The following is a 27,774-nucleotide window of genomic DNA, read 5'->3' as shown; positions in this document are numbered from 1 at the left end:
TGGGAGGAGACCGGAGTACCCGGAGAAGACCCACGCGGGCACGGGGAGAACATGCAAACTCCACCCAGGAATATATATATATATATATATATATATATATATTAATTAGAATTGGTGAAGGGTAATTCAGTTACGCTGTTATTTGTATTTTTGTAGCATTCATCACCACACACTTGCAGAGATGCATGCCAGGAAGGAGGGATACGAGGAGTTGGAGTGACCCCGAGGGTCCAAAACCCTTCAAGTCTGTACGGAGTAGCTACTGTCACAACACAACCACAACAGAGTAAGTGGGATATGGGCTCAAAATTACATTTGATTGGCTCAAACTTGAGAATGCAAATATTCAGCATTCAGTATATAATTTAAATATTCAGTAGCTGTATCCAGCATTATCTCGAACTAGCAATAGACACAAACCAGCTTTTTTAACAGTTGAACGTTGAAGGTCTGCAATCTTCTGGGTTCTGTTCTAGTATATTTTTGGAAAGTTTTACTGGTGCAATTTTGTGACAGGCTCTCGGAATAATTAATGTGAATACTGAAGTCTAGCCACTGTACACCAAGTTCTGGTTAGTGGGGCACATCTAATATAGATGATACTTGGGCTTTTGTATTTTTAATGACTTTCAGTCCTATAAATTAGGATCCAACCTTAAAACTGCACACTATCACTGTCTTTAAGAGCTAATCTGTCAACACCCCAGTTTATTAATAAAGGATAGGATTAAAAGGATCTTTATCCAGCTCCAGCTCACCTGCTCATTTCTAATGAGGATAAGTGGTTACAGAAAACGGATGGATAGATACAACTATCTGCAGACTACGTTTTTGTTTTTTTTGTTTTTTTTAAGCAAAGAGCGTATGCTGGGTTGCTTCAGGACAAACACATGATAAATATCCGTGGCAAAGTCATATTAGATAAAGCAGCAAGCTTTAAAAGAGCAAGACATCATGCCACATCAGCCATGATACAATGGGAGGTCCACAAACTTGACCCCTTATTTTTGAGAAATGATGACATTTAACAGTCTGTGTACTACTCCTTCAGAAAAGAGTACAAATGAGCTAAAGTAGTGAAATCTTACAGTAAGCTAAGCACTATAATTTGTTCCAATCGGACAATTTTTGGCATAACTTCTGAGAAAGTACAGTAATGCTACAACACCAAAAGTCTGGTGCAACTGTAACAATGTTGTGCAATGTTGTAATTAGCCACTATTAATTTTTGTCACATAAACACAATACTAAGAATATCTAAAAATGTTTGTATATAAAAACATGTTACCATAACAGTCAACGCTAGCGTTGCAACATTCTTATTTAACTGTCATAGAAATATAGAGAGCATTTAAGAGAAAATGCTATATTTTGATATATAGGTCTTTCTTGAAAATTATCTGTCATTGTGTTTTGGGGAGGTGGGGGTTGGGGGGAGTTTAAAAAAAAAAATACTAGTGGTATAAGTGACTACTCAAGAGTAGGGTTGTAACGATAACAGCAATAACGTGACATTGCGATTTTAAAACTGCTACAATATCGTCGTCATGTCACAATATTAAAAGCGGCACATCTGTAAAAAAGTCAAGTTGATTTCCATTAGTGCAGTTCTAGCACCCTCTGGTGGCTAGTTATTTAGTGCAGTTTAATTTTCACAAGGCATGTTTTGGCCCCTGCGATTGGCTGGCAACCAGTTCAGGGTGTACCCTGCCTATTGCCCAAAGCCAGCTGGGATAGGCTCCAGCACCTCCCGCGACTCTTATGAGGAGCAAGTGGTTAAGAAAATGGATGGATGGATGAAAGAAAACTTGCGTTTTTTCCCTCACTTTTATAATGCAGCGTGACATGTAAGCAGGAAGTGTGTGAGGAAGATGGACATCCCAGCACATTTTATTCTATCCTTGAGAAGTGTTGAGCATGCGGCAGATTGTGATAATGCTTGGAGGTTTGTGTGGTGTCGTGCGCCTTTAAGCAAACAGGAGGTTTGAGTGGGGGGTGTTGCGGGTGCGAGGAAGCAAGCAAATTTTTCACTTTGTGTAAGTTCTGGTTGCTTGTCAGGCTACTGGGCAATTGACACACTACACAGAGGAAATCCAATCACTTAAATGTGACCGTGTCTCATTAACAAGGACACTCCACTTCCTCTTGTTCCTCTCCAGCCCCCACCCCACCCGTGCGCGCTACCCCTCCTCACACACTTCATCAGTGGCTGTTGAATCACTGTGTGTTTCTTTCCGAGGCGTAAGAACAGAAAAGAGAAGAAAGGTCAGCTTGAGTTCAAACCTGTTTATTGTTTTGTGTATCTGTCCTTGACTGAGAAGATGATGGTGATCAAATTTACCCGTACGCAAGTATCCACTGAATGGAACCTTTGTTGATGCGAAAATCCAATGTAACCCTCCGAATAGACTTTCCCTGGTTTTGCGTGAACGCCTGCTTGAGGGGTTCAGTGTTTTCGTCACGGGTTTTAGTAGCAGCCATTGTGCTGTGTGGTCTGTCAAGAACAGATCCTGCAGAGGAAATTCTGTAGTGTAAATTTGGCTTTTGACTTGACTATTTAGAGTAAATTTTACTCTATTTAGAGAAGGACCAAATGGACTTAGTTTTAGAGTAGGCTAAGCTTTACACTAGGAAGAGTAATAAAAAAAAAAAAAAGTCACTCAAGGGTTGAGGAACAAACTCCAGACCTTCAGCATGAGAAATTCTCACACTATCACCTGAGCTATGCGCCTCCTACTGTATTTGTCTTTGGTCTCTTGGAGAGGAAGATTCCATGAAATCAGCTGCAGCTGACACGAGTGATATATTTCCTAACAGAAAGCAGGAGCTGCGCGGTAGTAGATCGGCTGGCTCCCAAGCTGAAGGTTGTGAGTTCGTTCCTCCACCCTTGAGTCACTTTTGTTTTTTCCAATTCTTTATTTTACCCTCTTGCAAGTATAAATATTACTCTAAAACTGAATCTATTTGCTCCCACTTATTTTTAGAAAGGACGCATGTGGCCAGCCTGCTCAAAAAATACAATCAATAAAACATTAAGTTGATGCTGGGTAGCCTCCAAATACAAACCACCTGTTTGTTCACCTTTCGCTCAGACAGTGTGGAAAACCTCACATGGGAGACGGTAGTTATGGCTGCACAGTAGTTTGTTGACGTGTGATTGGCTAATTAGGCTGCTACACCAAGTCTTGCTCTCTCAATCCCTAAAAATCGTCACTGATACATCAGACAAGCATGCACCAAAAGAAAAACAGAGGGAAAATTCCTGGACTAACTATTCTTGGAATTGCACTCGATCAAAGAGGCCGTGGTCCTAAAATGACCCCATATATCGATTAAAAAAAAAAAAAAAAAAGTTTGTTTTAGACTCACATCAGTTATTTTCATTTGAAGCATTTAATTTGCCTTTTTTCTGTGGATTGAGCTACTTAGAAAACTCAAGAGTCATGCATTAAACATTGGTTTTAATGGTTAAAGGTAAAAGATAATCAGCGATAGGCCTTGCTTTGTCCATTTTTTCCATCGTACTGTAGATTGCCAAACAAAGCAATAACCCCCTATCTTACGGTACATTGCTCTTTGACATCAATTCATACCATTTCACACCAAATGCCACCTAATGTTGGCACACTTCTATTTGTATTTCTTTGTTGAGATCTCCTATATGTTGCTAACAATACGGATACAATCCCAATTCATCAATTATGCAATGTTCAATATATTTTGAAAAAAGCTATTTACATCATGATGGTTCTTAGAGTACAAATATGAAAGAAACCACAATCACATTCCTCCTTACATAATGTGATACGTTCTCATTTTTCTTTTTCTTCTCGCGCATTTCCAAGTCCAACTAGTTTCCATTTATAGACGTGCTGTTATAGTAAACATGTATTTTGTTTGATGACATTTTAGAATTCCGCATGAGGGTAAGTAGGTGGCAGTTCAGTGTGAGAGAGTAAACACATTAATTGTGTGTGTATGCTTGTGTGTGGTCACCTTATCCCAGACAAGAAGGTTATCAGTGCAATGACCTTGAATGTGTGTTTGTTGTGTGGCTCCATGGCTTACCTGTTGTTGGTGTCTATTACTTATTAACCGACACCGCAAAGACAAACACAATATGGACCTTAAAAAACCAGCTCACCCACGCTTGAGTCATTATTATGAAGTCACCAGCATCTTCGTATGTTTCCATTCTGATGATCAAGCTTGGAAATATTGGCTGCTTTTTGTCTCTTTGATCATCAGACCGAGAGAGTGTTACTAATGTGCTTTATGGCACCTCTTATACCATCATAAAGCACATTTGACATGTCATTGGCCATGGTACAGACAGAATATGGATCTGTCCTCACGATGGCTCTTTTTCATTTCCGCTACTCAATTTGCCCTCTCACCCCCACTTGCCCTCTCGATTACTCTTTTGCAACACTCTACTCTTTGCTCTCACTGTATCTCTTCCTCTTATATTCAATATCATGCATATACAGCGTGCTATTACAAGTTGATGCGATAACAGAAGTACACCAGTACTCAGGGTTTAATCATTGGATTAAGGGACTAGCTAGTAGCACAGATTTAGTGTATATATACATGCATGCGACATCATACCAATCTGTTATTTTTAATGGTTGTATGTGTTGTACAGGACATGAACGGAAACTCTTCACCTCCAATCTTTTGACTTCTGTCCGTGCAAGAGATTGTTGCGCGCAAAGTGCATTTACAGATAAAGAAACACGGAGATATATTTAGCCGCACATGTGACCACCTGCAACACCACTTAGACCTGGTTTTAGCAGGTCTAAAATCTAGTTATTTTTTTTGGTCACTAAATTGCAAATTGCCATATGTGCCAGGGGCTTGCAATACAATATGGCAGAGTGCCATATTTGTCACCAAAATGTCAGGGTTGCCAGGGGCGCGGCGGAACGGCCAGCGAGGACACAACGTGGTCCTAAACACGGTCAACTAGATTTGCCCTGCCACCCCTTTTAAAATAGGGCCCATAGTGTTGACACATACATTGTATTTAATCTTACTGTTTAGTAACATATGGAAACTTGAAAATGTTAACCATAATCCCTTAACTGAGTGACTGAAAAAATATGTATTAATTGTACCATTGTAATTAATTTTTTATTTAGTGTTTTTACATTCATGCAAGTGTAAAAAGCCTCTGTAAATGAAAACGTAACAATTAACTATAAATTGTGTATTCACGATTAACTTTGATTTCGTTGACAGTCGAGGTGGCGGATATGCAGAGGAGGAAAATTACTGTTTGTACTTGGAAGGTGACTCACATCCCATAATGACTAAACATCGTTCACTTTTCAGTGTTCATTCTGTTCTATTAAAATTGTCGACTTAGTCATAACGCACTGAGCACCCAGGATAGAGACACATGTATCATTTTCATACATTCCAAATGTAGTAAATGATTATGATCACATTTTTTTTCTCTCATTGCCATTACTGGCACCCTTCTATGGAGGCATCGGTCGCAAAATTTGTTTATTATACTTTATATCATCCAATGCATAGAATTTTATGGGACCATAGAGGCATATCATAAACACAGTGAATTTGATCAATTTTAATGGCATTGAATGATTAGACTGCAATACTGCAGTGTGTACTGAAGGATCAAAGGATAAAGGAATGGCAATAGTGGTTTCACATTATGTAGTATTTCAGTTAAATTGCAGGTTTCATGTACACTTACAAGTCATTACTTAAAGTTGATGGTAAACCAGGGTACAAAACAGTACCATATATGATGTCACGACCTCGATGGTGTCTATTGTTAGAGCAACACAGGATGAGGTCCATTATCATGTTTTCACGGCGAACCACCAACAAGCGACTCACTTGTAAAATGTGGGCTGTTGCCTGTCTAACAATATGGAGGATTATGTAACAATTATATAACAAAAGTTGGCTGCATTCACATTTCTTTGTGAAAGAAGCTGAAGCCCAGAGACAGCTGGAGTTTAATCAAAGGACTTGGAACATGAATGTGCGCTTAAGATGTTATTTTGTCACTCACTCTCTTATAGGTAATTAAAGTATTTGAAGCAACTCTTAGTACATTATGCATTACAGTTTCACTTTACCGACAGTGACATTAAATCTGAGAATTATCATCGCTGAGGAGGCCGACTACTTGGGTGGAAGAGTGGGGATGTTTACATAAACAGATCCAAATTAAAAGTGTAATTACAGCGTTTGGTGAAGAAATGCTGACTCCTCGAGTGCTGCATTTATGAGGGCTTGCACTTTTCACGCATTAAAAATGTTTAATGCGTAAGTTAAATATCTTAGACTGTGATTGCAATAATGACTTATAAATACTGTACAAAAAACCTAACCAATTACAACAGCACTGAGTAGCGCACAGACCTCGTCAAAGTTGAACTGTTAAAATTATTAAAAATGCAACTCACTATTGCACTGAATGTAGTTCTAATTTCCAATTCTAATTTATAGTCGGAGTGCTTCGCATGTTGCTCCCTTCAACAAGTCGGCCGGTCTCATCTTACATTCCACAACGTGAAAAAAATATTACCAGTAAGCATTTCTCAGTTTCACTGGGTCTATTTCACGGGTATATTTAGCTAGGGATCATGCCATTGGTCTCAGTTTTCGGTAGTTCATGAAGAACTACCGAAATAAGTGGACAATTACTGTTGACATGCTGAAATCAGAGGATTTGGACAATTTTAATTAAAAAATTGGCTCCAGACAATTACTTGATTATTAACTCATTTGCTCCCAAAACCATATAAATACGTTCTATTTTAAATTTATTAAGTGTCCCAAAGACGTATTTGTACGTTTTTATGTTTTTTTTTTTTTTGTTGTTTTTTTTTATGCTAGCGCATACACATTCATACAGATGTCGTCAGCACATTATTCAATATGAAACTGTATCGCCATGTTAGCCAGATATTTTTGTTACTCGACAGAGCATTATGGTCTGGAGATGACAGCAATTGGGCAAGTTGTGCTGTAAATCCTTTGTAAATTGACCGATTTGGAATATGAGACACATAATTAATAACTTTAATCTTCTAAACGGTAATGCAGACTATTAAAGTCAACTCGTTAACTAATCAACACAACTCCAAGTCCCAAGTAACTCAAATGGCAGCGTATGTGCCAGCTGACCGCAAAGTTTTCATATAAATTATTTTGTGGTTTTGCATTATCTGACAAAAGCAAATGGCAACCAAAGTTAGGGTGCATAATCTCATCACTTGAATGTGGTATTATATATCAATACAATCCAACAAAAACATCAGGCAGTTGTTTCCGTGCTATTTATGCTAAGTGCAACTTAGCAAGCTACTACAAGTGGAAAAGCCTGGCAAAGCTAGAAACGTACAATAACACATTCGACTGGAGTGTTCCATCAATGTGCTCCCTTGTAACAAATACAACATGCTGTTGTAGTGCACAGAACAGTGAGGGAGTGAAAGAGATATTTACTAGCAGTGACGTGTGCCTATACGAAAGAACCCCCTCCCCCGTTAGCGGCTGTCTTGACGGATGCAGGCTACGGACGTGAGGGGATGAATGGATGGACAGGGGAGGGCAGAGGGAGGGATGACATCATCGCAGAGTCTCCCCCGGACCAATCAGCTCTAATCTGGCTCCCCGCTGTCCCCGCCCCTCCTCACCTCTCCCTTGTTGCTACGGTAGCTGCACCATCCCGCCCGGTTGGGCTCCGTAGTAATGCGGCGTGGTGCGTTCGTGTGTTAATGGAAGCTACAATCCAGCACATGTGATCGCTACTTACTATGCTGTCCGCCTCCCCTCCCCGCTCTTCATCATCCGTCATCCCTCTCCCTCGCCCAGTCTTTCCCATAACCGTAAACCGTATCCAGTTAATGCGCTACTATACAAGGTCAATCAAAATCCAATTGGGCTGCATAAACAGGATTTCAGGGAGAGTTTATGGGCAATCACAGTGACACAGCCTTGCAGTTTCTCAGTGCTTTAAAAATGACTTATGTTGCCTGACGTAAGCATCTCGCATCATCTCCAGGGTCAATGCCGGAGTCGATTTGAAAGCACCACAAGTCGGCCGCAGAGTATTGGTGGTGGGATTAAACAGTGGCCTCCAAAAGCATCATCAAAATGATGATGCATGAACCAACAAGAACGGTTCCACCAAGGATGTCTTAGATTCTTTTCACATCTAAAAAACTATTTTTGCACACTTTAATGATTTTGCTCAATTAGGCAAATTCCCACACTGTCATTATATTTGGTTTAAGCCTATACTATTCGAAACAAAAACAAACAGTCCAAGTCTGCCTTTCGCCTCTCATCTGCTGCACTATTTGGTCTTGTCACCATGGAAATGAGATCAACATGCAAATACCTGAGCACACTCAACTCAGGCTGCGTGATAGAAGATGCAAATTGCCTTCCTGCTTGTGAAAACACACACAAACACACACACACACACACACACACACACACAAACGGGGATGTGTGTGCGTGTGAGTTTCATGCAAAAACACTTCCGTTTTCGATACTGCACACAACCGCTCTGCAATGAACTCGCAGTTGTAACGCTGGAATATTTTTTTTGTCAAGGTCTTGTGAGAACAATTGTGTAGATGTTTTTTTTTTTCAACAGATGTGGCAGAAAAAAACAGACTAATAAGCAGTAGCCTAATGCAGGACATTTTGATGTTTATGGCCTAGATGTTATTGTACAGTCATGAACACCTACTATTATGTACACCTACATGACCCAATGAGAGCCGAAATGAAAATCTGCCTTTACAAAAATAGAAATGCATACTTTAGATTGACACGATCAGAGGTATATATTTAACAATGTGTTAATTTTTATGTTTGGAATACGTTGTGTAGCATCACCAAATGAAAGAGCTAAAATATTAGATGCACCCGTCAAGATGGAATGAAATTCTACGCTACTACAAACCACAAATAGAGCCACTGACTTCATATACATGCAATCAATATTCGGTTTGATGTCAAAATTCCGGTTTCTGAAACAGTCGGGATAACCCGTGGTTCTATGCTACGCTGCCATGTCTCGCATGTTTGTAGGTTCACTTGGTGAGTGGCAACATAAGATGGCCGCCGCGCATACAAGTCGTTCCTGTACTCAACAAATATAAGATTTCTTGCGAATAGAGCATGCGCAGAACACCAACCAACGTACGCTCAAATGACGTACAAAGATCGCGTTAATATAACGAAATATTCGGGTTAGAAAAAGGCGTCAAAGTAAGCATTATGTTTTTTAAAAGTAAGGCTTTTCCTTTCCTACTATGTTGTCGACATGACAGGCGTCGAAGTCCAATTTTCCTCATCGAGTACGCTTCCATTGATGTTGTTGTTGTTTTTTTTTTTTTTTTGTGAATGGACGGCAGGGGAGGAAGGGGACGCGAGACTGCCTGGCCTGTGATTGGCCGATGCGATGACGTCACCTCCGCCGTGACGCCATACTCCTCATTCATGGAAAAAAAAAGAGAGAAAAAAAAAGGAAAAGAGTCGAAACAATCGTGAAGAGAAAGCCCGAGTGACAGAAAGAGGAGGTCGCGGTAACAATGAGCTCCGCGGGAGGCGAGATGCTCGTTTAGAAGAGCGGCGCTGCGGTGCTGGGGTGAGGTGGGCGGCAATCCACGCGGGATCCCGATCCAGAGGCGAGCCACAGCCAAGTCCGCAGACCAGCAGCACGAGCGAGCCGCAATGGAGGATCTGTGCGAGATGGACTGCCCGGTGCTCAAGCGGCTCCTGAAGGAGGACGGCGCCCGGTGCCTGCTGCTCGACTGCCGCTCCTTCCTCGCCTACAGCGCGGGCCACATCCGCGGGGCCGTCAACGCCCGCTGCAACACCATCGTGCGCCGCAGGGCCAAGGGCTCCGTGCTGAGCCTGGACCAGGTTCTAGCCGGGGACGACGAGGTCCGGGCTCGCCTGCGCTCCGGGATGTACTCGGCCGTCGTGCTGTACGACGAGAGGACGCCCGAGGCGGACGCGGTGAAGGAGGACAGCACCGCCAGCCTGGTGCTCCACGCGCTGTGCGGGGACTCCACGGCCACGCACATCTACTTGCTCAAAGGTGAGAACGAAGGCTGGCGGCTCCCTTTCGTGCCTCTCCAATGTGTGTCAACAAAAGGACGTCCACTTGAATTTTCTGCTCGTGTGTAAAGGGCAATAATTGATGCATTCGGGATCAACAACGACCAACAGAAATATTAACACTTGCATAGAAGCATTTTGTTTGAGAGTCTCGGTGGCGTAACACAATTCACTTCTGCCATAATTAAATGGTAGCAGTTTGACTCCAAACACAATATTTGATCTTACTTTATTATTGCTGCTCATTTTAGATACTGACTTTCAAAACAGAACCCTCTGTTTTTTTTGTGTTTATATTGTAAATTCTAAAAATAAATGAATTCTAATTAAAAAAAAAAAAATACACACACCTGAACAGATAAAAAAAAAAAGCATGTTCCTTATTAGTTTTGCTTTCAATTGCTAGTCCACTTTATTGAAGATATGTTATTATTATTATTATTATTATTGTGTGTGTAGCTCAATTATATGAAAGCAGTTGCGCATCTGCTTGTGGTTTGAGTATTTTTTAAACACACACACACCTCATTGGTGCTCGCTGAATGCATGAGGTAATGCTCTTGCGTTGATGCTTACACAAAGCCAGAGGGACTTCCAGCATACTCGCATGATCATTTCCGAGACGGGATGCTTCGGCGAAATGACAGGAGGGAAGCACTAACTGACAAAATCAACATTTGGTTTTAACGAAACCTTCCCAACTACGTTGTTATGTTTAGACTGTGATGCATTGTTTGTAGATGTGTGCGTGTCCGTGACAGTTGCACAGTTTGGTAGGTCGTCACTCTCTAAAAATTAATTACAAATATACATATAGATATATATAGTTAGGATCATTTTGAGTAGGTATCACCAACCTTTTTGAAATCATTTTCATACGCACTTCTAAAATAAATCAGATCAAATTATACCTGTGATATTCATAGGTGGTGACACTGATCATGTTAATGAATTCTCAATAATGATCAACGATGCTTTAACAAGGTAGAAAACAGATAACCATCCAAAAGTTCACATTTTCAACCTGGGTGAGCTATTTTTAGAATAGATCATGTTTGTGATTGAGAGGTAGTAGTCGTGTTTTTGCCAGTGAAGCAGCCACGCTTCGTCCTATAAGAGTCAATGTTATCATTCATGTATTTATTTTTTTCCCAGGTGGCTACGACAGGTTCTTCTCCGAGTACCCCGAGTTTTGTTTAAAGACAAAATCCTTGCCCCCGCTCACAAGCCAATCAAGCGTCGACTCATCCTGCTCGTCCTGCGGGACGCCACACCACGACCAGGTAAGAGCCCAAAAGATGATACCAGTATTTATGAAAACTTGAGTCTCAGTATTCATAATGTAGGTAGTCATGAGCGCAGACCTCCGCCAAGGCCAAATGGCCTTAAACATGTCTGGATGAGAATGAAGACACGCTAGGGGTTCATTTTCCACTCCAGTCCTTTCACAGTCGCTTGGTGGAAATTTTGTGTGCCAAAATGGGAGTTTCAGAAACAGCCACAGTTACTGATGAGATTCCAAACATTTATTGAATTGTACAATCAGTCAATCACATAAATAAAAAAATAAAACAACTTCAAAGCTTCAAACCATCATGTCATCAACCTGTTATGATATTTATCGCAGTGTACTACAGTTGCAATGATTAACCAAGTACACAAAAGTAATTGATTATGAAATTTATTGATTAGTTTTTCATCATTTCGAGACCGCTTTTGTCAAGTTGCCCAAATCATCAGAATTTCAGCCTCCCAACAGTAAATATTGGACGATTGTTGAATCTAAATAAGACCTTTTCAAACATCTGCTTTTATTTTGGAAAACGATGAACAGTTTTGCTTATTTTTTATCATGTTATAAACTAAACCAGGAAATGAATCATAATTTATGTTTGTGTATTTTCTACCCGGTCAAGAAGCATTTTTTTTTTTTATCTAATTCCTTGATAAATTGACAAAATAATCATTAGTTGCAACTTGCAGCTCGGACTGGGCAATGAGTCAAATTAATTTGATATGTTGTCATTTTAGAAAATTGAATTGTTGAAAATTTGCTATATTGTGTAATCGAGTTTTGTCTTCTGGATTATTAAAAGCTGTTGTTCTGTTACATCCAAAAGTTTTTGTGAGTTGTAATTTTGCACAAGTGGCAGAATGCTGGCTGGGTGCCAACTATGAATGTTAAGTTTATGTTAAAAGTAATTTAAAATCAAAATACATTATTGTTGTCTGAACATTTTGCGCAGGAAATATTTTTAAATAAATGAAATCTTTAAATAAATGTTTGTTGGGTTTATTAGATTCAAATATATTAAAATCGCTTAAAATTGTAATTGTCTGAAAAAAAAGAAGTTTTTTTTTTTTTTTTTTGGGCCATATCATCCCTTTGCAGCTCTAATGCATCAACAGGAAGTCTTTTAACCGGTTCTGTGCGTTTCGTCCTGTGACATTCCACATTTTGCAGCTTCTATCATTTGGCGCAATAACAAAAAGAAAAAGCTCTCCCCAAATAATGAATTTCTCCGCTGCTTGCGTGACATTCAAAAATACTCTGTGCCAACAACATTAATCGCACCGACCAGTACTTTGACAAACACTCTATTGAAGTGACAGTTGAATTCAAACACAGCATCAGCTGTCGTCTGTTTGCCTTGCTCAAGGGCATCTCAACCGCTGTTTGCCTTCTCACATCCATTCCGAGCAAATTTGTATGCGGCTACAGAAAGCGCCTCGGCGTCTTGTTTTCGTGGCGCTGAGGTATTTTGTCTTATGACAGCACGGGCCCGGCCACAGTCCACCACTTATTCCTCCTCTCCGCCGTCACTTCCTGTGACCCCGGTGGCCTTGTTTTGTTTGTCTGTGTTGATTTCATGCCACTGCGGCAGTCACATGCGGCCCCGGCTTCATTTCCTTGGAACGCAAGCGGATCGTGTGCAGACAATCGGGCCTCTGTGCCGTTTTGAAGAAAAGAGATAGTCATGGCCGCCATGTCAGGTGGACACCGGAGGGCGTCGCCGCGCTTCCGGTTGGCGGAGCGCAAACCGCCGACAGGATGAGCGAGTTTGGCGTCCCGCTCCCTCCGCCTCCTCCTCGCATTACATCTCTTAACAGTATTGATCGCTTCCTGACTCTGACAGCGGTGACATAAACCAACACAAGCCTCGTCAATAGGAACCACTGATCCAATGATAAAGTCTTCCGCTCTCACATTGTGGTTTTAGAGCTGTAACTAGTATTGATATCTATACGCAGTAGACACCAGGAAGTCAATTGGTGAGTAAATTGAGATGAGATCATCATTACTTTTTTCCCAAGTATAACACTCATTTAAATACAGGTGCGTGACAAAGTTTATTTAATTCACTGCAATTCACACATGACAACAACTTGAATTTGTGATGGTTTCTTGTGTAATATTAAAATGTATTGTTAAATTTGAGGTTTTGGTTAGCTGGGAGCTGCATACAAATTAAATTGTGATATATTTCACTTTTTTTCACTTGCCATTACAGTTTTAACGACAGCATTCTAATGTAATGTTGTTTTCATTTATTTGTGCAATTCGTTTTGTTTGCGGTTACGGATACAGAGACCACACTAATCCATTATTTAGTCAACTAAAAACTTTAATATCATTTAATGAATTGATGGAGTTTAACCGTCTGAAAATGATGTTTAAAGCCCATCATTAAATGTTACCAGTTAATATACAAATTAATTTAAAACAAAAAGGGAAAGTGAGTATAAATTAAGAGGAACAGATATTTTCTCCAAAACAAAATATAGAACAAAACAAAATGAAGGATGTATTTCAACTCACGGTTTCAGTTTATGAAACAATCTGGATTGTAAAAAAAAAAATCATGTCAGTCTATCTGTGTTTTTAAAAACTTGACAAAAGCGCAATTACTGGAAAAATACATATAGCACAAGGACATGCTGAATGCTGCTGAATTATTATTTCATAGGATTGTTATATTGAAAGCGTCTTGACCACTTGCTGTCATTTATTTTGTGTTGATTATTTGTTGTTGTTGTTGTTGTTGTTGTTGATCATGGGCAGATAACACAAGTTTTACTTGTTTCTGTCCCTTTTTATTTCTCTTTTTTAATGGAATGAGAAAAAAATGAATAGAATTGAATTTATTTCCATTTTTAATTACTATTATTACCTTTCTTAGCTGATTATGCTGATAGAAATCACGAGTGTGTAGCGTCCATTTTGACTCATGCTGATGTTACCAAAATGTGGTTCCTCGTCCTATAAAGCGCTATGACCTGTACTGTACTTCAACATTTATATTTTAAGATAAATCTTATAGTGTGTTATAGGTAGTGTAGCATGAGGAACTTTAATAGTTTAACGAAAAAGCCATCAATCCCCAAATAAGCATTAATCCAATTATTGACCTATTTTTTTTTCATTTTTTATTTTTTTTTTAATCCTAATTAAGTTTAACAATTAACAGTACATTGCAGTGGCACACACACCCATAATAAGCGGAACTGACTTCACGTGCTCCAGCCATCAAATTCCACATTTTCCTCAAATCATCATTTATAATCCCACTGACATTTCCTCCATCTTCCCTCACAGTAATAAGTCCCACACATCAAGTCAGCCTTTACATGAGTTGTTCAACTAATGCGATTACCAATACAGAAGTGGATAGAGTTACATTATGTACAAGTTGAACCTTGAAGTAACAGCTTTAAATTCACTTGTTATGATAGTAGTCCTCATTGCCATGGCGATCATGTAATTGAATGGTGTCTGTGTAATATTTGTGGGCCAGTCAGTTTGTGTCATATCATACCCGTGTATCGAGATGATCTTTTATTGCCGCTGTGAAATGATGGAAAGTATGGATTTTATTTATTCCAGGGCGGACCCGTTGAGATCCTCCCGTTTCTCTACCTGGGCAGCGCTCTACACGCCTCCAAAAAGGAAGTCCTCGACGCCATCGGCATCTCGGCGCTGCTCAACGTGTCGTCCGACTGTCCCAACCACTTCGAGGGCGCGTACCAGTACAAGTGTATCCCTGTCGAAGACAACCACAAAGAAGACATCAGTTGCTGGTTTCTCGAGGCCATCGAATTCATCGGTGAGTTGTTATGACATGGGGAATATGAATACACATATATATATATATATATATATATATATATATATATATATATATATATATATATATATATATATATATATATATATATATATATATATATATATATATATATATATATATATATATATATATATATATATATATATATATATGGTGATTAAATTTTTAAAATCGTAATTAATTGCATGTCTTCAATAGTAAACTCAGGATTAATCACACATTTTATATCCTAAATGTACAAAAAAAATGTTTTTTTTCTACGTTTTCATACTCTTGTTAATATAAGAGTGGGAAAAAATGTTAAACTAATAGAAATATGGTTGCATCTTTTAGTCATTGATACAGTCATTTCATAAATAATTCATAAAATGGTTAAAGTTAAAAAAAATTTTACTGCACAGTAAAAAAAAACAAAAAAAAAGTGTGTGAGTGTGAGAGTGTGATTGATTTGTCTTAAGGTAATTATCTGCCACTAGATGGCATAATTGCATTTGTAAGACATTGAAGACAGCTCAGTGCATTTTTCTTTTCATATTAAGAGGTATTCTAATCTTTAACATGAAGTAACGAATGAAATTCTTTACATACATTTTTAACATTCTAAAATACACATTGACCCCATTCTCCACAACTATATGCATTATAATTAGGGCCCGAGCAGCGACCGCTGCGAGGTCCCTATTGTTTTTGTAAAAATTATTAGGGCCCGAGCAGCGACCGCTTAATAAACAAAATGCTTAATAACTCCCATGTACAAGCTCCAAAAAATCTCAAACTTCTCATGCATTGGCATTTAAAAAAAAAAAAAAAAAAAAAAAAAAAACGACCATGTATAGTAAGGCGTTTTTTTTTTGTTTTTTTTTTCAAACGACCATGTATAGTATGGCGTTTTTTTTTTGTTGTTGTTGTTTTTTCAAATGACCATGTATAGTATGGCGTGTTTTTTTTTTTTTATTTTATTTTATTTTATTTTTTTATTTTTTTTTTCCCAAACGACCATGTATACTAAGGCGTTTCTTTTTTTGGATTTTTTTTTCAATCAACCGTGTATAGTATGGCATTTTAAAAAAAACAAAAAAAACGACCATGTATAGTTAGCCGTTTTTTGTTGTTGTTGTTTTGTTTTTTGTTTGTTTTTTTCAAACGACCATGTATAGTATTGCGGGTTTTTTTCCAAACGATCATGTATAGTAAGGCGTTTTTTGGTTTTTTTTTTTAACGGCCATGTATAGTAAGACGTTTTTTTTTTTTAAAACGACCATGTAAAGTAAGGCGTTTTTTGTTTTTTTTGTTCTTTCAATGACCAGCTCAGTGGTCAAGAGGTAGAGTGTCCACCCTGAGACTGGGAGGATGTCGGTTCAATCCCCTGTCCTGGTCACACCAAAGACTACAAAATAAACAACCATGGATATAGTAAGCTGTTTTTAAAAAACAAAAACAAAACGACCATGTATAGTATGGCATTTTTTTTTTCTTCCAAATGTCCATGTATACTAAGGCGTTTTTTTTTTTTTAAAACGACCATGTATACTAAGGCGTTTTTTTTTTGTTGGTTTGTTTGTTTTTTTAAAAAACAACCATGTATAGTCAGGCGTTTTTTTTTGTTTTTTTTGTTTTTTCAAAGACCAGCTTAGTGGTCAAGAGGTATATATGGCTTTTTTTTTTTTTTTTTTTCAAATGACCATGTATAGTATGGCATTCTTTTTTTTTTTTCAAACGTCTATGTATACTAAGGCGTTTTTTTGTTTTGTTTTGTTTTTGTTTTTTTCAATCGACCATGCATAGTATGGCATTTAAAAAAAAAAAAAAAAAAACACGACCATGTATAGTAAGGCGTTTAAAAAAAAAAAAAAAAAAAAGTAAGGCGTTTAAAAAAACAAAACAAAAAACGACCATGTATAGCAAGGCTTTTTTTTTTTTTTTTTTTTTTTTAAACCGACCATGTTTGTTTTTTTGTCTTTTTCAATGACCAGCTCAGTGGTCAAGAGGTAGAGTGTCCACCCTGAGACTGGGAGGTTGTGGGTTCAATCCCCTGACCTGGTCACACCAAAGACTACAATAATAAAAGACCATGGATATAGTAAGCTGTTTTTTTTAAAAAAAACAAAAACAAAAACAAAAAAACGACCATGTATAGTATGGCATTTTTTTTTTCAAACGTCCATGTATACTAAGGCGTTTTTTTTTGTTTTTTTTTCAAATGAAAATGTATAGTATGGCATTTAAAAAAAAACAAAAAACGACCATGTATAGCAAGGCGTTTTTTTTGGGGTTTTTTTAAACCGACCATGTTTGTTTTTTTGTCTTTTCAACGATCAGCTCAGTGGTCAAGAGGTAGAGTGTCCACCCTGAGACTGGGAGGTTGTGGGTTCAATCCCCTGACCTGGTCACACCAAAGACTACAATAATAAAAGACCATGGATATAGTAAGCTGTTTTTTTTAGAAAACCGACCATGGATATAGTAAGCTGTAAAAATATAATATATAAAAAAATATATAATATAGTAAAAAAAACAAAAAACAAAAAAAAATCGACCATGTATAGTATGTCACTTTTTATTTTTTTTCAAACGACCATGTATAGTAAGGAGTTTTTTTTTTTTTTTTTTTTTTTTAAAACCGACCATGTATAGTCAGGCGTTTTTTTTTGTTTTTTTGTTTTTTCAAAGACCAGCTCAGTGGTCAAGTGGTAGAGTGTCCACTCTGAGACTGGGAGGTTGTGGGTTCAATCCCCCGGCTGGGTCACACCAAAAAAAAAAGAAAAAAAACACCATGTATAGTATGGCTTTTTTTTTTTAAAAACGTCCATGTATACTAAGGCGTTTTTTTTTTTTTTTTTTTTCAAATGAAAATGTATAGTATGGCATTTTTTTTTTTTTCCAAACGTCTATGTATACTAAGGCGTTTTGTTTTGTTTTGTTTTTGTTTTTTTCAATCGACCATGCATAGTATGGCATTTAAAAAAAACAAAAAAAAACGACCAAGTATAGTAAGGCGTTTTTTTTTGTTTCTTGTTTTTTTAAACGACCATGTATACTAAGGTTTTTTTTGTTTTTTTTGTTTTTTTTAAACGACCATGTATACTAAGGCGTTTTTTTTTTTTTTTTTTTTTTTTTCAAACCGATCATGTATAGTCAGGCGTTTTTTTTTGTTTTTTTGTTTTTTCAAAGACCATCTCAGTGGTCAAGTGGTAGAGTGTCCACCCTGAGACTGGGAGGTTGTGGGTTCAATCCCCCGGCTGGGTCACACCAAAGAAAAAAGAAAAAAAACACCATGTATAGTATGGCATTTTTTTTTTCAAACCTCCATGTATACTAAGGCGTTTTTTTTTTTGTTTTTTTTTTAAACGACCATGTATAGTAAGGCTTTTTTTTTTTTTTTTTTTAAACGCCAATGTATACTAAGGCGTTTTTTTTTTTTTCAAACGACCATGTATAGTATGGTAAAAGTATAGCGTTAAAAAAAACAAAAAACAAAAAAAAAACGACCATGAATAGTAAGGCGTTTTTTTTTTTGCTTTGTTTTCAAATGACCATGTATACTAAGGCGTTTTTTTTTTTGTGTTTTTTTTTTTTTCAAACAACCATGTATAGTATGGTAAAAGTATAGCGTTTAAAAAAAAAAAAAAAAAAAACGACCATGAATAGTAAGGCGTTTTTTTTTTTGCTTTGTTTTCAAATGACCATGTATACTAAGGCGTTTTTTTTTTTTCAAACGACCATGTATAGTATGGCGTTTTTTTTTGTTGTTGTTTTTTTTTTCAAATGACCATGTATAGTATGGCGTTTTTTTTTGTTTTGTTTTTAAACGACCATGTATACTAAGGCGTTTTTTTTTTTGTTTTTTTTTCAAACGACCATGTGTATAGTAAGGCGTTTTTTTTTATTTTTTATTTTTAAACGACCATGTATTGTGAGGCGTTTTTTTTTTGTTTTTTTTTAAACCCCAATGTATACTAAGGCGTTTTTTTTTTTTTTCAAACGACCATGTATAGTATGGTGTTTTTTTTTTCCGTTTTTTTTTTTTCAAACGACCATGTATAGTATGGCGTTTTTTTTTTGTTTTTTTTTAAAAACCGACCATGTATAGTCAGGCTTTTTTTTGTTTTTTTGCTTTTTCAAAGACCAGCTCAGTGGTCAAGTGGTAGAGTGTTCACCCTGAGACTGGGAGGTTGTGGGTTCAATACCCTGACCTGGTCACACCAAAGGCTACAAAAATAAACAACCATGGATATAGTAAGCTGTTTAAAAAAACAAACAAAAAACAAACAAACAAAAAAAAAACGATCATGTATAGTATGGCATTTTTAAAAAAAAATTTTTTTTAAACGCCAATCTATACTAAGGCGTTTTTGTTTTTTTTGTTTTTTTTCAAACGACCATGTATAGTATGGCGGGTTTTTTTGTTTTGTTTTTTGTTTTTTTTTTCCAAACGACCATGTATAGTATGGCGTTTTTTGTTTTGTTTTGTTTTTTCAAACGACCATGTATAGTAAGGCATTTTTTTTTTTTTCCAACGACCATGTATACTAAGGCGTTTGTTTTGTTTTTTTCAAACGACCATGTATAGTATGGCGTTTTTTTTGTTTTTTGTTTTTTTTTCAAACGACCATGTGTAGTATGGCGTGTTTTTTTTGTTTTTTTTCAAACGACCATGTATAGTTAGCCATTTTTTTTTTTTTTTTTTTTTAAACGACCATGAATAGTAAGGCGTTTTTTTTTTTTCCAACGACCATGTATAGTATGGCGTTTTTTTTTTTTTTTTTTTTTTTTTTTTTTCAAACCACCATGTATACTAAGGCGTTTTTTTTTGGTTTTTTTTTCAAACGACCATGTATAGTATGGCATTTAAAAAAAAACAAAAAAAAAAACTGACCATGTACACTAAGGCGTTTTGATTTATTTATTTATTTTCAATCGACCATGTATAGTATGGCATTTAAAAAAAACAAACAAAAAAAAAAAAAAAACGACCATGTATAGTAAGGCGTTTTTTTTTGTTTGTTTTTTTTAAAATGACCATGTATAGTATGGCGTGTTTTTTTTTTTTTTTTTTTTTTCAAATGACCATGTATAGTAAGGCGTTTTTTGTTTTGTTTTTTTTTCAAACGAAAATGTATAGTATGGCATTTAAAAAAACAAAAACGACCATGTATAGTAAGGCGTTTTTTTTTTTTTTTTTTAAAACCAACCATGTATATAGTCAGGCGTTTTTTTTGTTTTTTTGTCTTTTTCAACGACCAGCTCAGTGGTCAAGAGGTAGAGTGTCCACCCTGAGACTGGGAGGTTGTGGGTTCAATCCCCTGGCATGGTCACACCAAAGACTACAATAATAAACGACCATGGATATAGTAAGCTGTTTTTTTTTAGAAAAACGACCATGGATATATTAAGCTGTTTAAAAAAAAAACACAAAAAAAATGACCATGTATAGTCTGGCATTTTTTTATTTATTTTATTTTTTTCAAACGTCCATCTATACTAAGGCGTTTTTTTTTGTTTTTTTTGTTTATTCAATCGACCATGTATAGTATGGCATTTAAAAAAAAAAAAAAAAAAAAAAAAAAAAAAAAAAAAACGACCATGTATAGTAAGGCGTTTTTTTTGTGTGTTTTTTTTTTTTTTTTTTTTTTTAAAACCTACCATGTATAGTCAGGCGTTTTTTTTTTGTTTTTTTGTTTTTTCCAAGACCAGCTCAGTGGTCAAGTGGTAGAGTGTCCACCCTGAGACTGGGAGGTTGTGGGTTCAATCCCCTGGCCTGGTCACACCAAAGACTACAAAAATAAACAACCATGCATATAGTAAGCTGTTTTAAAAAAAAAAAAAAAAAACGACCATGTATAGTATGGCATTTTTTTTTTTTCAAACGTCCATGTATACTAAGGCGTTTTTTTTTTTTTTTTTTAAACCGACCATGTATATAGTCAGGCGTTTGTTTTTGTTTTTTTGTTTTTTCAAAGACCAGCTCAGTGGTCAAGTGGTAGAGTGTCCACCCTGAGACTGGGAGGTTGTGGGTTCAATCCCCTGGCCTGGTCACACCAAAGGCTACAAAAATAAACGACCATGGATATATTAAGTTCAAAATTCCATGGATACTAAGGTGTTTTTTTTTTTTTTTTCGAACGAAAATGTATAGTATGGCATTTAAAAAAACAAAACAAAAAACGACCATGTATACTCAGGCGTTTTTTTTTTGTTTTTTTTGTTTTTTTTAAACCGACCATGTATAGTCAGGCATTTTTTTTTTTCTCAAACGGCCATGTATAGTATGGCGTTTTTTTTTGTTTTGTTTTTTCAAATGACCACGTATAGTATGGCGTCTTTTTTGTTTGTTTTGTTTTTAAACGACCATGTATACTAAGGCGGTTTTTTTTTTTTTTTTTTTTTTTCAAACGAACATGTATAGTATGGTAAAAGTATAGCGTTTTTAAAAAAAAACAAAAAACAAAAAAAAACGACCATGTATAGTAAGGCGTTTTTGTTTTTGTTTTTTTTAAACGACCAAGTATAGTAAGGCGTTTTTTTTTGGGTTTTTTTTAAACGCCAATGTATACTAAGGTGTTTTTTTTTTTTTCAAACGACCATGTATAGTATGGCGTTTTTTTTTTTGTTTGTTTGTTTTTTTCAAATGACCATGTATAGTATGGCGGGGTTTTTTTGTTTTGTTTTTAAACGACCATGTATACTAAGGCGTCTTTTTTTTTTTTTTTAAACGACCATGTATAGTAAGGCTTTATTTTTTTTTGAAGTTGAAGTTGAAGTTTGAAGTTTATTGAACATGTAAACATAACATTTAAACAAAGTAAAAATTAAGAGAAAGAAAAGAAAGAAAAAAAAAACGACCATGTATATGATGGCGCTTCTTTTTTTGCTTTTTTTTCCAAACGACCATGTATAGTATGGCGTTTTTTTTTGTTTTTTTGTTTTTTCAAACGACCATGTATAGTAAGGCGTTGTTGTTTTTTTTTTGTTTGTTTTTTTAAACGACCATGTATACTAAGGCGTTTGGGTTTTTTTCCTGATTTTTGCAGATCTTAACAATCACCAAAACCCATTGAGCTTGACACACTCATCACACCTGGCAAAAAAAAAAAATAAAATAAATAATCCACTTGTGAAGGTTTATCATGGCATTTTCAAAGAAATTCTGCTTCCAATGTGCCAGTACCCCAACGTGGCCCGGGTTGCGAGGGCCCTTTATAGCTGCTCGCAGCTCTAGTTACATTTATTACTGCTAAATTTGGACGTAGACGCTGCTATCTATATAAATAAATAAATATATATATATATATATATATATATATATATATATATATATATATATATATATATATATATATATATATATATATATATATATATATATATATATATATATATATGTATATATATATATATTTGTATATCTTTAGATATGTGCTTGTAGTGGTACGAGATGATGTCAGATTTGTGGCAATGTGTCTCAGTCAGTCACGCCTCAGCAGCACCCTCCTTCCTCCCTGCCCAAAAACCAAAATAAAAATCAAAAAAGCCTGACCAAAAATATGTTCGCAATGGTTTCTCCGAGTGAGCTTTGCATACATCTTGGTACGCGGCGGCGCTATGCCGGTTTGTGTGATGCGCTGCGCTGTGTGTGTAGGTGCGGGTATGTGTCATAGTTAGCTGTTGTGGGAGCAGATCGTGACTCATCTGCGCTGTTACCGGGTGAACAGACACTCTGTTACCTGACATCGGTGCCAGAATCGAAAGTGAACAATCGCAATCAAGTGTCTTCTCATTCTCAAGTACCGGTAATATAAAAAAAATAAAATAATACAGTACATAAATATGGAAAAGGCCTGAATGTGCAAAATCATATAATAAATATTAACAAAAAAATGCATACATGTTTTGTTTTATTCTCATCAATGTTCCTCCGTATGAATGTTACTAATAATTGGGGCACAATTAATCAGCACAGGGAAATAAAACTCGTTATTTAATTTGCGTCTTTTAATTTCGTGCAAGCGGCCTCACGTGCTGCAGGATATTTACTTGAGCAGTGACGCTGCCAGGGGAAATTGAATTTTCTGTAAATACTTTAATCAGGCTATTTATCCAAATGGGGTTATTGGTGGTAACCGAGCAAGAGCGAGCATGTGCACAGAGAGGAAGCGAGATGAGGGAGGAAGTGGGAAACACTCAACATGGTCGATTCTGGTGTGACTTTGACCAATAAACAGACAAATATAACCACAGCACACAAATATAACCACAGCACCTAAATATAAGCAAACCGTTGTCTTTTATTTATAAACGTATGTCCATACAAACAAAACATTTTTGTCTTGTTTTTGTACAAATTTAGTATTAGAACCTCAAATAAAGACATTTTCTAATTATTATTAGTATTTTTTTAGTATTTGAAACCAAAAGTGTTAGATGTTATTGCATGTAACTATCCACTACAAAGAAATTTCTAAAAATTGATGTTGCAGTCACATCTCATGCGTTAGATATATGAAATTAACTCTAACTTTGACCACCAGAAATGTTTAATAACAATTAGTAAAATCACGATGTATGCCATAAATGTTAAATGACTTCAAATATGTTTTTTTTTTTTTTAATCAATGGGCAGTTCAACGTCTAAGTGCAGCACTGCCTGGTCAATGGGTTGTGGAATCAAAAACACCCACTAACTATGGCCAGCAGATGGCAGCATCGTATCTCTTTTCAATGGGCTGCCGGTGTATGTAATTACAATGAAACATGACAGAATCTGATGAAATTGAACGTTTTCAAGGATGATGTGAATCATCAAAGCCTTTGTCACATTATACCTAATTCACAGAGCAACGATAAACAAAAAAAAAACATTCATGTCAAAGTCACTGTTGTGGAGAAAATGTAGTTTTTTCACAAAAAGCTTGTTTTAAATTTTCACTCAATGCCACTCAAATGACCTCTTTTCAAATGGTGATTACTAAAGAAGAGAATAAATGTGTTATTTACGCTTCTTCTGGCCATTAGTGTGGGTCTTAAACATAGCTGGGCAAAAACATTCCTAATTAAAATTAAACTGCACTAATGAACTAACCACAAGAGGGTGCTGTAACTGCACAATAAATTTGATTTTTTTTATACAACAGTATAAATAAGTAAATAATATGAAATATTGATTTTTCTTTCGTGTGCTCAGACTCCGTCCGCGACTCGAGCGGTCGCGTCCTGGTCCACTGCCAGGCGGGCATCTCCCGCTCGGCCACCATCTGCCTGGCCTACCTGATGAAGAGGAAGCGCGTGCGTCTGGACGAGGCCTTCGAGTTCGTGCGACGGCGCCGCTCCATCATCTCGCCCAACTTCAGCTTCATGGGCCAGCTGCTGCAATTCGAGTCCCAGCTGCTCGCCACCTCGTGCGCCGCCGAGGCCGCCGCCACCGCCAGCCCGCTGCTGGCGCCCAAGACGTCGTCGGGAGTGGCCTCGGCGGCGGCCACGCCCACCTCGCCCTTCATCTTCAACTTCCCCGTGCCGGTGGTGAACCCCGCCTACCTGCATCACAGCCCCCTCACCACGTCGCCGGGCTGCTGATGGCCCGCCGTGACGTTCCGAACGCTTCCTGGCGCGCAAACCAGCTTCTTCCAATAAGTGACCAAAAAAAAATACAACTTGACTTTCAACCAGGTTTGTGTGCTGGACTTGAGGTGACACACACTTTAATAATACACTTATGACTCACAGGTGAACGTGGTGAAGTGAACGCTCACTGTGATTAGGGTTGCAAAGGAGTGGATTACATCTGGTCATTTCCATGGGAGATGAATTAAAATGGGGAGTTATGAAAACATTCTCATGGTTTATGGGAATTGAGGGTAATTTAAAATAGTTAAAAAGTTTAAAACAAAACAAAAAACTTGACAAATAGGTGTTTAAATATGTTAAAATGAAATATAAAGACAAGTTTTGGTTATCTTGGGGCAAATTGATGGGCTCTAAGATTGAGCCTTGAGGAACACCACATATAATGGAAACTGATTTACAGGTCTAACATTCCCATTCCCAGCATTCCCACTTATGTTGTTGCTAACCTTTTTTTTATTATTTCAGGCACTTTTTATTCTCCACACCATTTTGACACGCAATAACTCCCACATAATACTTCCAATTGACACTGTTCAAATTTCAACTTGCTTCAAAAATTCACATATGTCGTCTGATACCATCCATGATAATAATCATTGTTCAATTATTTAAAGCTGCCCTATGAAGCATTTTGCCCCATATATCTTTACAATACCCTTTTTATTTGGCCATTTATAACTGAAACATTTTTTTAATTAGTAAAGAAAGACCTTAGCTATTCACAATGGAAACTCCAGCAAGCCTTTCAATAGTTTTCAGACTGGATTCGGGTTTGAATTTCCCGTACTCTGTCTGCAGATGTGAAATCTCCACTCATTTTTAATGACACGTTCACGCTGGCATTCACAAAACACTTCAATGACAACAGCAAGTCTGCTGTGGCTCAGTGGAGCTTTGACCAGTAAACAGGAGGTGAGGGTTCGAATCCCACCTTAGACTGGTTACAGTTCAACTTCTCTTTTTTCTGCATTTATCATACAACTCCAATTAATAATTAGTCATTTTCACGTAATTTATCTTTTGATTTACTTTCTAAGATTTCACAAGCATTCCACACGCATTCAGTTTTCCGCATTCCCACACAATTTCTCCAGAAATTGCACTTAGTCGAGTTTGTGAGTAGAACTTCACCAATTGAACAATCAATTCTATCATTGTAGAGTTAAACATTTTCATCTACCATCTGACCGAAGCCATTTAAAAAAAAATTACAAAAATGCACCCTGGATCTAAAAATAGCACACAAAAAAAAAAGTCCCTCTGAAATGCTGACTAAAATGGCCGCCCTCCCTGGGAAACAGTCCAATACAATGTGCAAATCAAAATGGATCGTCATTTAATTTGTGCTTCGATTAATCTACTTGTTTTAATCAGGATTATGCTCTAATCTAATTTCAATGTCGTAAACTCCCATGGAAAGTTCCAAACTTGAAAAAAAAATCCACGGAATTTTGCAACCCTAGTTGCCATGGAGACGGCAGCTCTTTAAGCTGAGGAGATGGATTCAGGAAGGAAGCAGGAATTTTAAGCACCCGCTCCTTCCTCCTTTGGCACCCCTCCTGCTGCCACACAAAAGTCGTGGATGCGTTTGTGCGTGTGTGTTTGGGGGGGGGGGGGCGATAGAAAGCAGGCCCTCCTCACTGACAGGTGCTCTGCTGCCAGGCCGACCGGAGTTTCCTGTCTATCCTCTTCCTCACACAAACAGGCCTTCCTCTCATCCCCTTTCATGTTGCTGCTCTTCATCTCCTCCTCCTCATCTTCGCCGCCTCCTCCTCCTCCTGTCCGACGTTCATCTCTTTCCCCGGTGAGCAAAATCAAGAAAACAAGACGTAAACACTCGTCAGGTCATTTTGAGCAGGGTGGGAAAAAAAAAGTAAATGAGCTTTGCTGCATTCTATAATGTGATGAATTTATCAGTTTTCTCACAGAAAAATAGATGTTGAATTTTTCCTTGACAGATTTTTCCGTAAATTAACGAGGAGATATACTCAGGTTACTTTGTTCATTTATTCAATTGTTGTTGCTCCTCATGAGGAGAAAAACGCTCGAAGCCCTGCAATACTGAACTTTGAACCTTTCAAGAAGGTAGACGTGACGTTCCAATTCTTCCTGTCACAAATGGGTGTCTTTACACTGAACCACTCTCTCTTCTCAAACTCTGAAAGTACATTTTCCTGTTTTTCAACGATTGTCGACACCAATTTCTGTAGCACTTTGAAGTGATGCAATACTGTATTTGTAATTGCTGGTTGATCTGCTCATCACGGTGACGGTAGACAAACTTTGTGTGTGTGTGTGTGTGTGTGTGTAACGTGAACGGACAAATGGAGAGCGAGAGCCAATCAGTTGAGAAAAACTGCAATACTTTTGTCTGTGTGAGTTGATCTTTCTACGCTCGTCATGTCTGCTCAACGCAGTTGAATCATTATACGGCAATAGAAAACCTTCACATATACATGTGTATATATAATCCATTTAAAAGAAAAACAACTTCCCTTCAATTTTATTGTGTGAATGAATGAACTGTGCATTTATTTATTACGGAAGAACCACTGTTGAATAAAACTTGTTCTTAATTAAAACGTGTCTTTTCTTCAGCACAATGATGGATAAAAATCAAAAACAAAAGAGGGGCAAGGTGAGCAAGTGGATGTGTTTTTTCTCTGGGACACTGATCTAAGAATTAAAACAAAAGAATGCTAACATTGCCAAATATTCGATATTTTAAAAATTCTGAAAATAAAATAGATTTGGGGGGGGGGGGCAGTTTCTATTTACAAAAAAAAGGTCAATTTAGAGATGCAATTTAATATTTATACTGTCAAAATCTAATATCTGCACATGCCTAATTCTTATGGTTGCCCGTAAATACACAATTATGTCCGTCTCATTTTTC

At 37.1% G+C, this 27,774-nt stretch overlaps 1 protein-coding gene across 1 annotated transcript; it reads left to right on the top strand.

The window, feature by feature from the left end:
• The first annotated feature begins 172 nt into the window (after positions 1–172).
• dusp4 (dual specificity phosphatase 4) lies at positions 173–27,449 on the top strand. The gene is made up of 5 exons (XM_077497683.1): positions 173–286; positions 9,420–10,108; positions 11,284–11,411; positions 15,014–15,233; positions 24,439–27,449. Exons 2-5 carry the CDS (start codon positions 9,739–9,741, stop codon positions 24,825–24,827), a joined length of 1,107 nt encoding a protein of 368 aa, XP_077353809.1. The 5' UTR covers positions 173–286; positions 9,420–9,738; the 3' UTR covers positions 24,828–27,449.
• Positions 27,450–27,774: the final 325 nt, after the last annotated feature.

This window comes from Festucalex cinctus, chromosome 15 (assembly GCF_051991245.1).
Source record: "Festucalex cinctus isolate MCC-2025b chromosome 15, RoL_Fcin_1.0, whole genome shotgun sequence".
Taxonomy (NCBI): Eukaryota; Metazoa; Chordata; class Actinopteri; order Syngnathiformes; family Syngnathidae; genus Festucalex; species Festucalex cinctus.
This window is presented reverse-complemented; position numbering and strand designations above follow the sequence as displayed.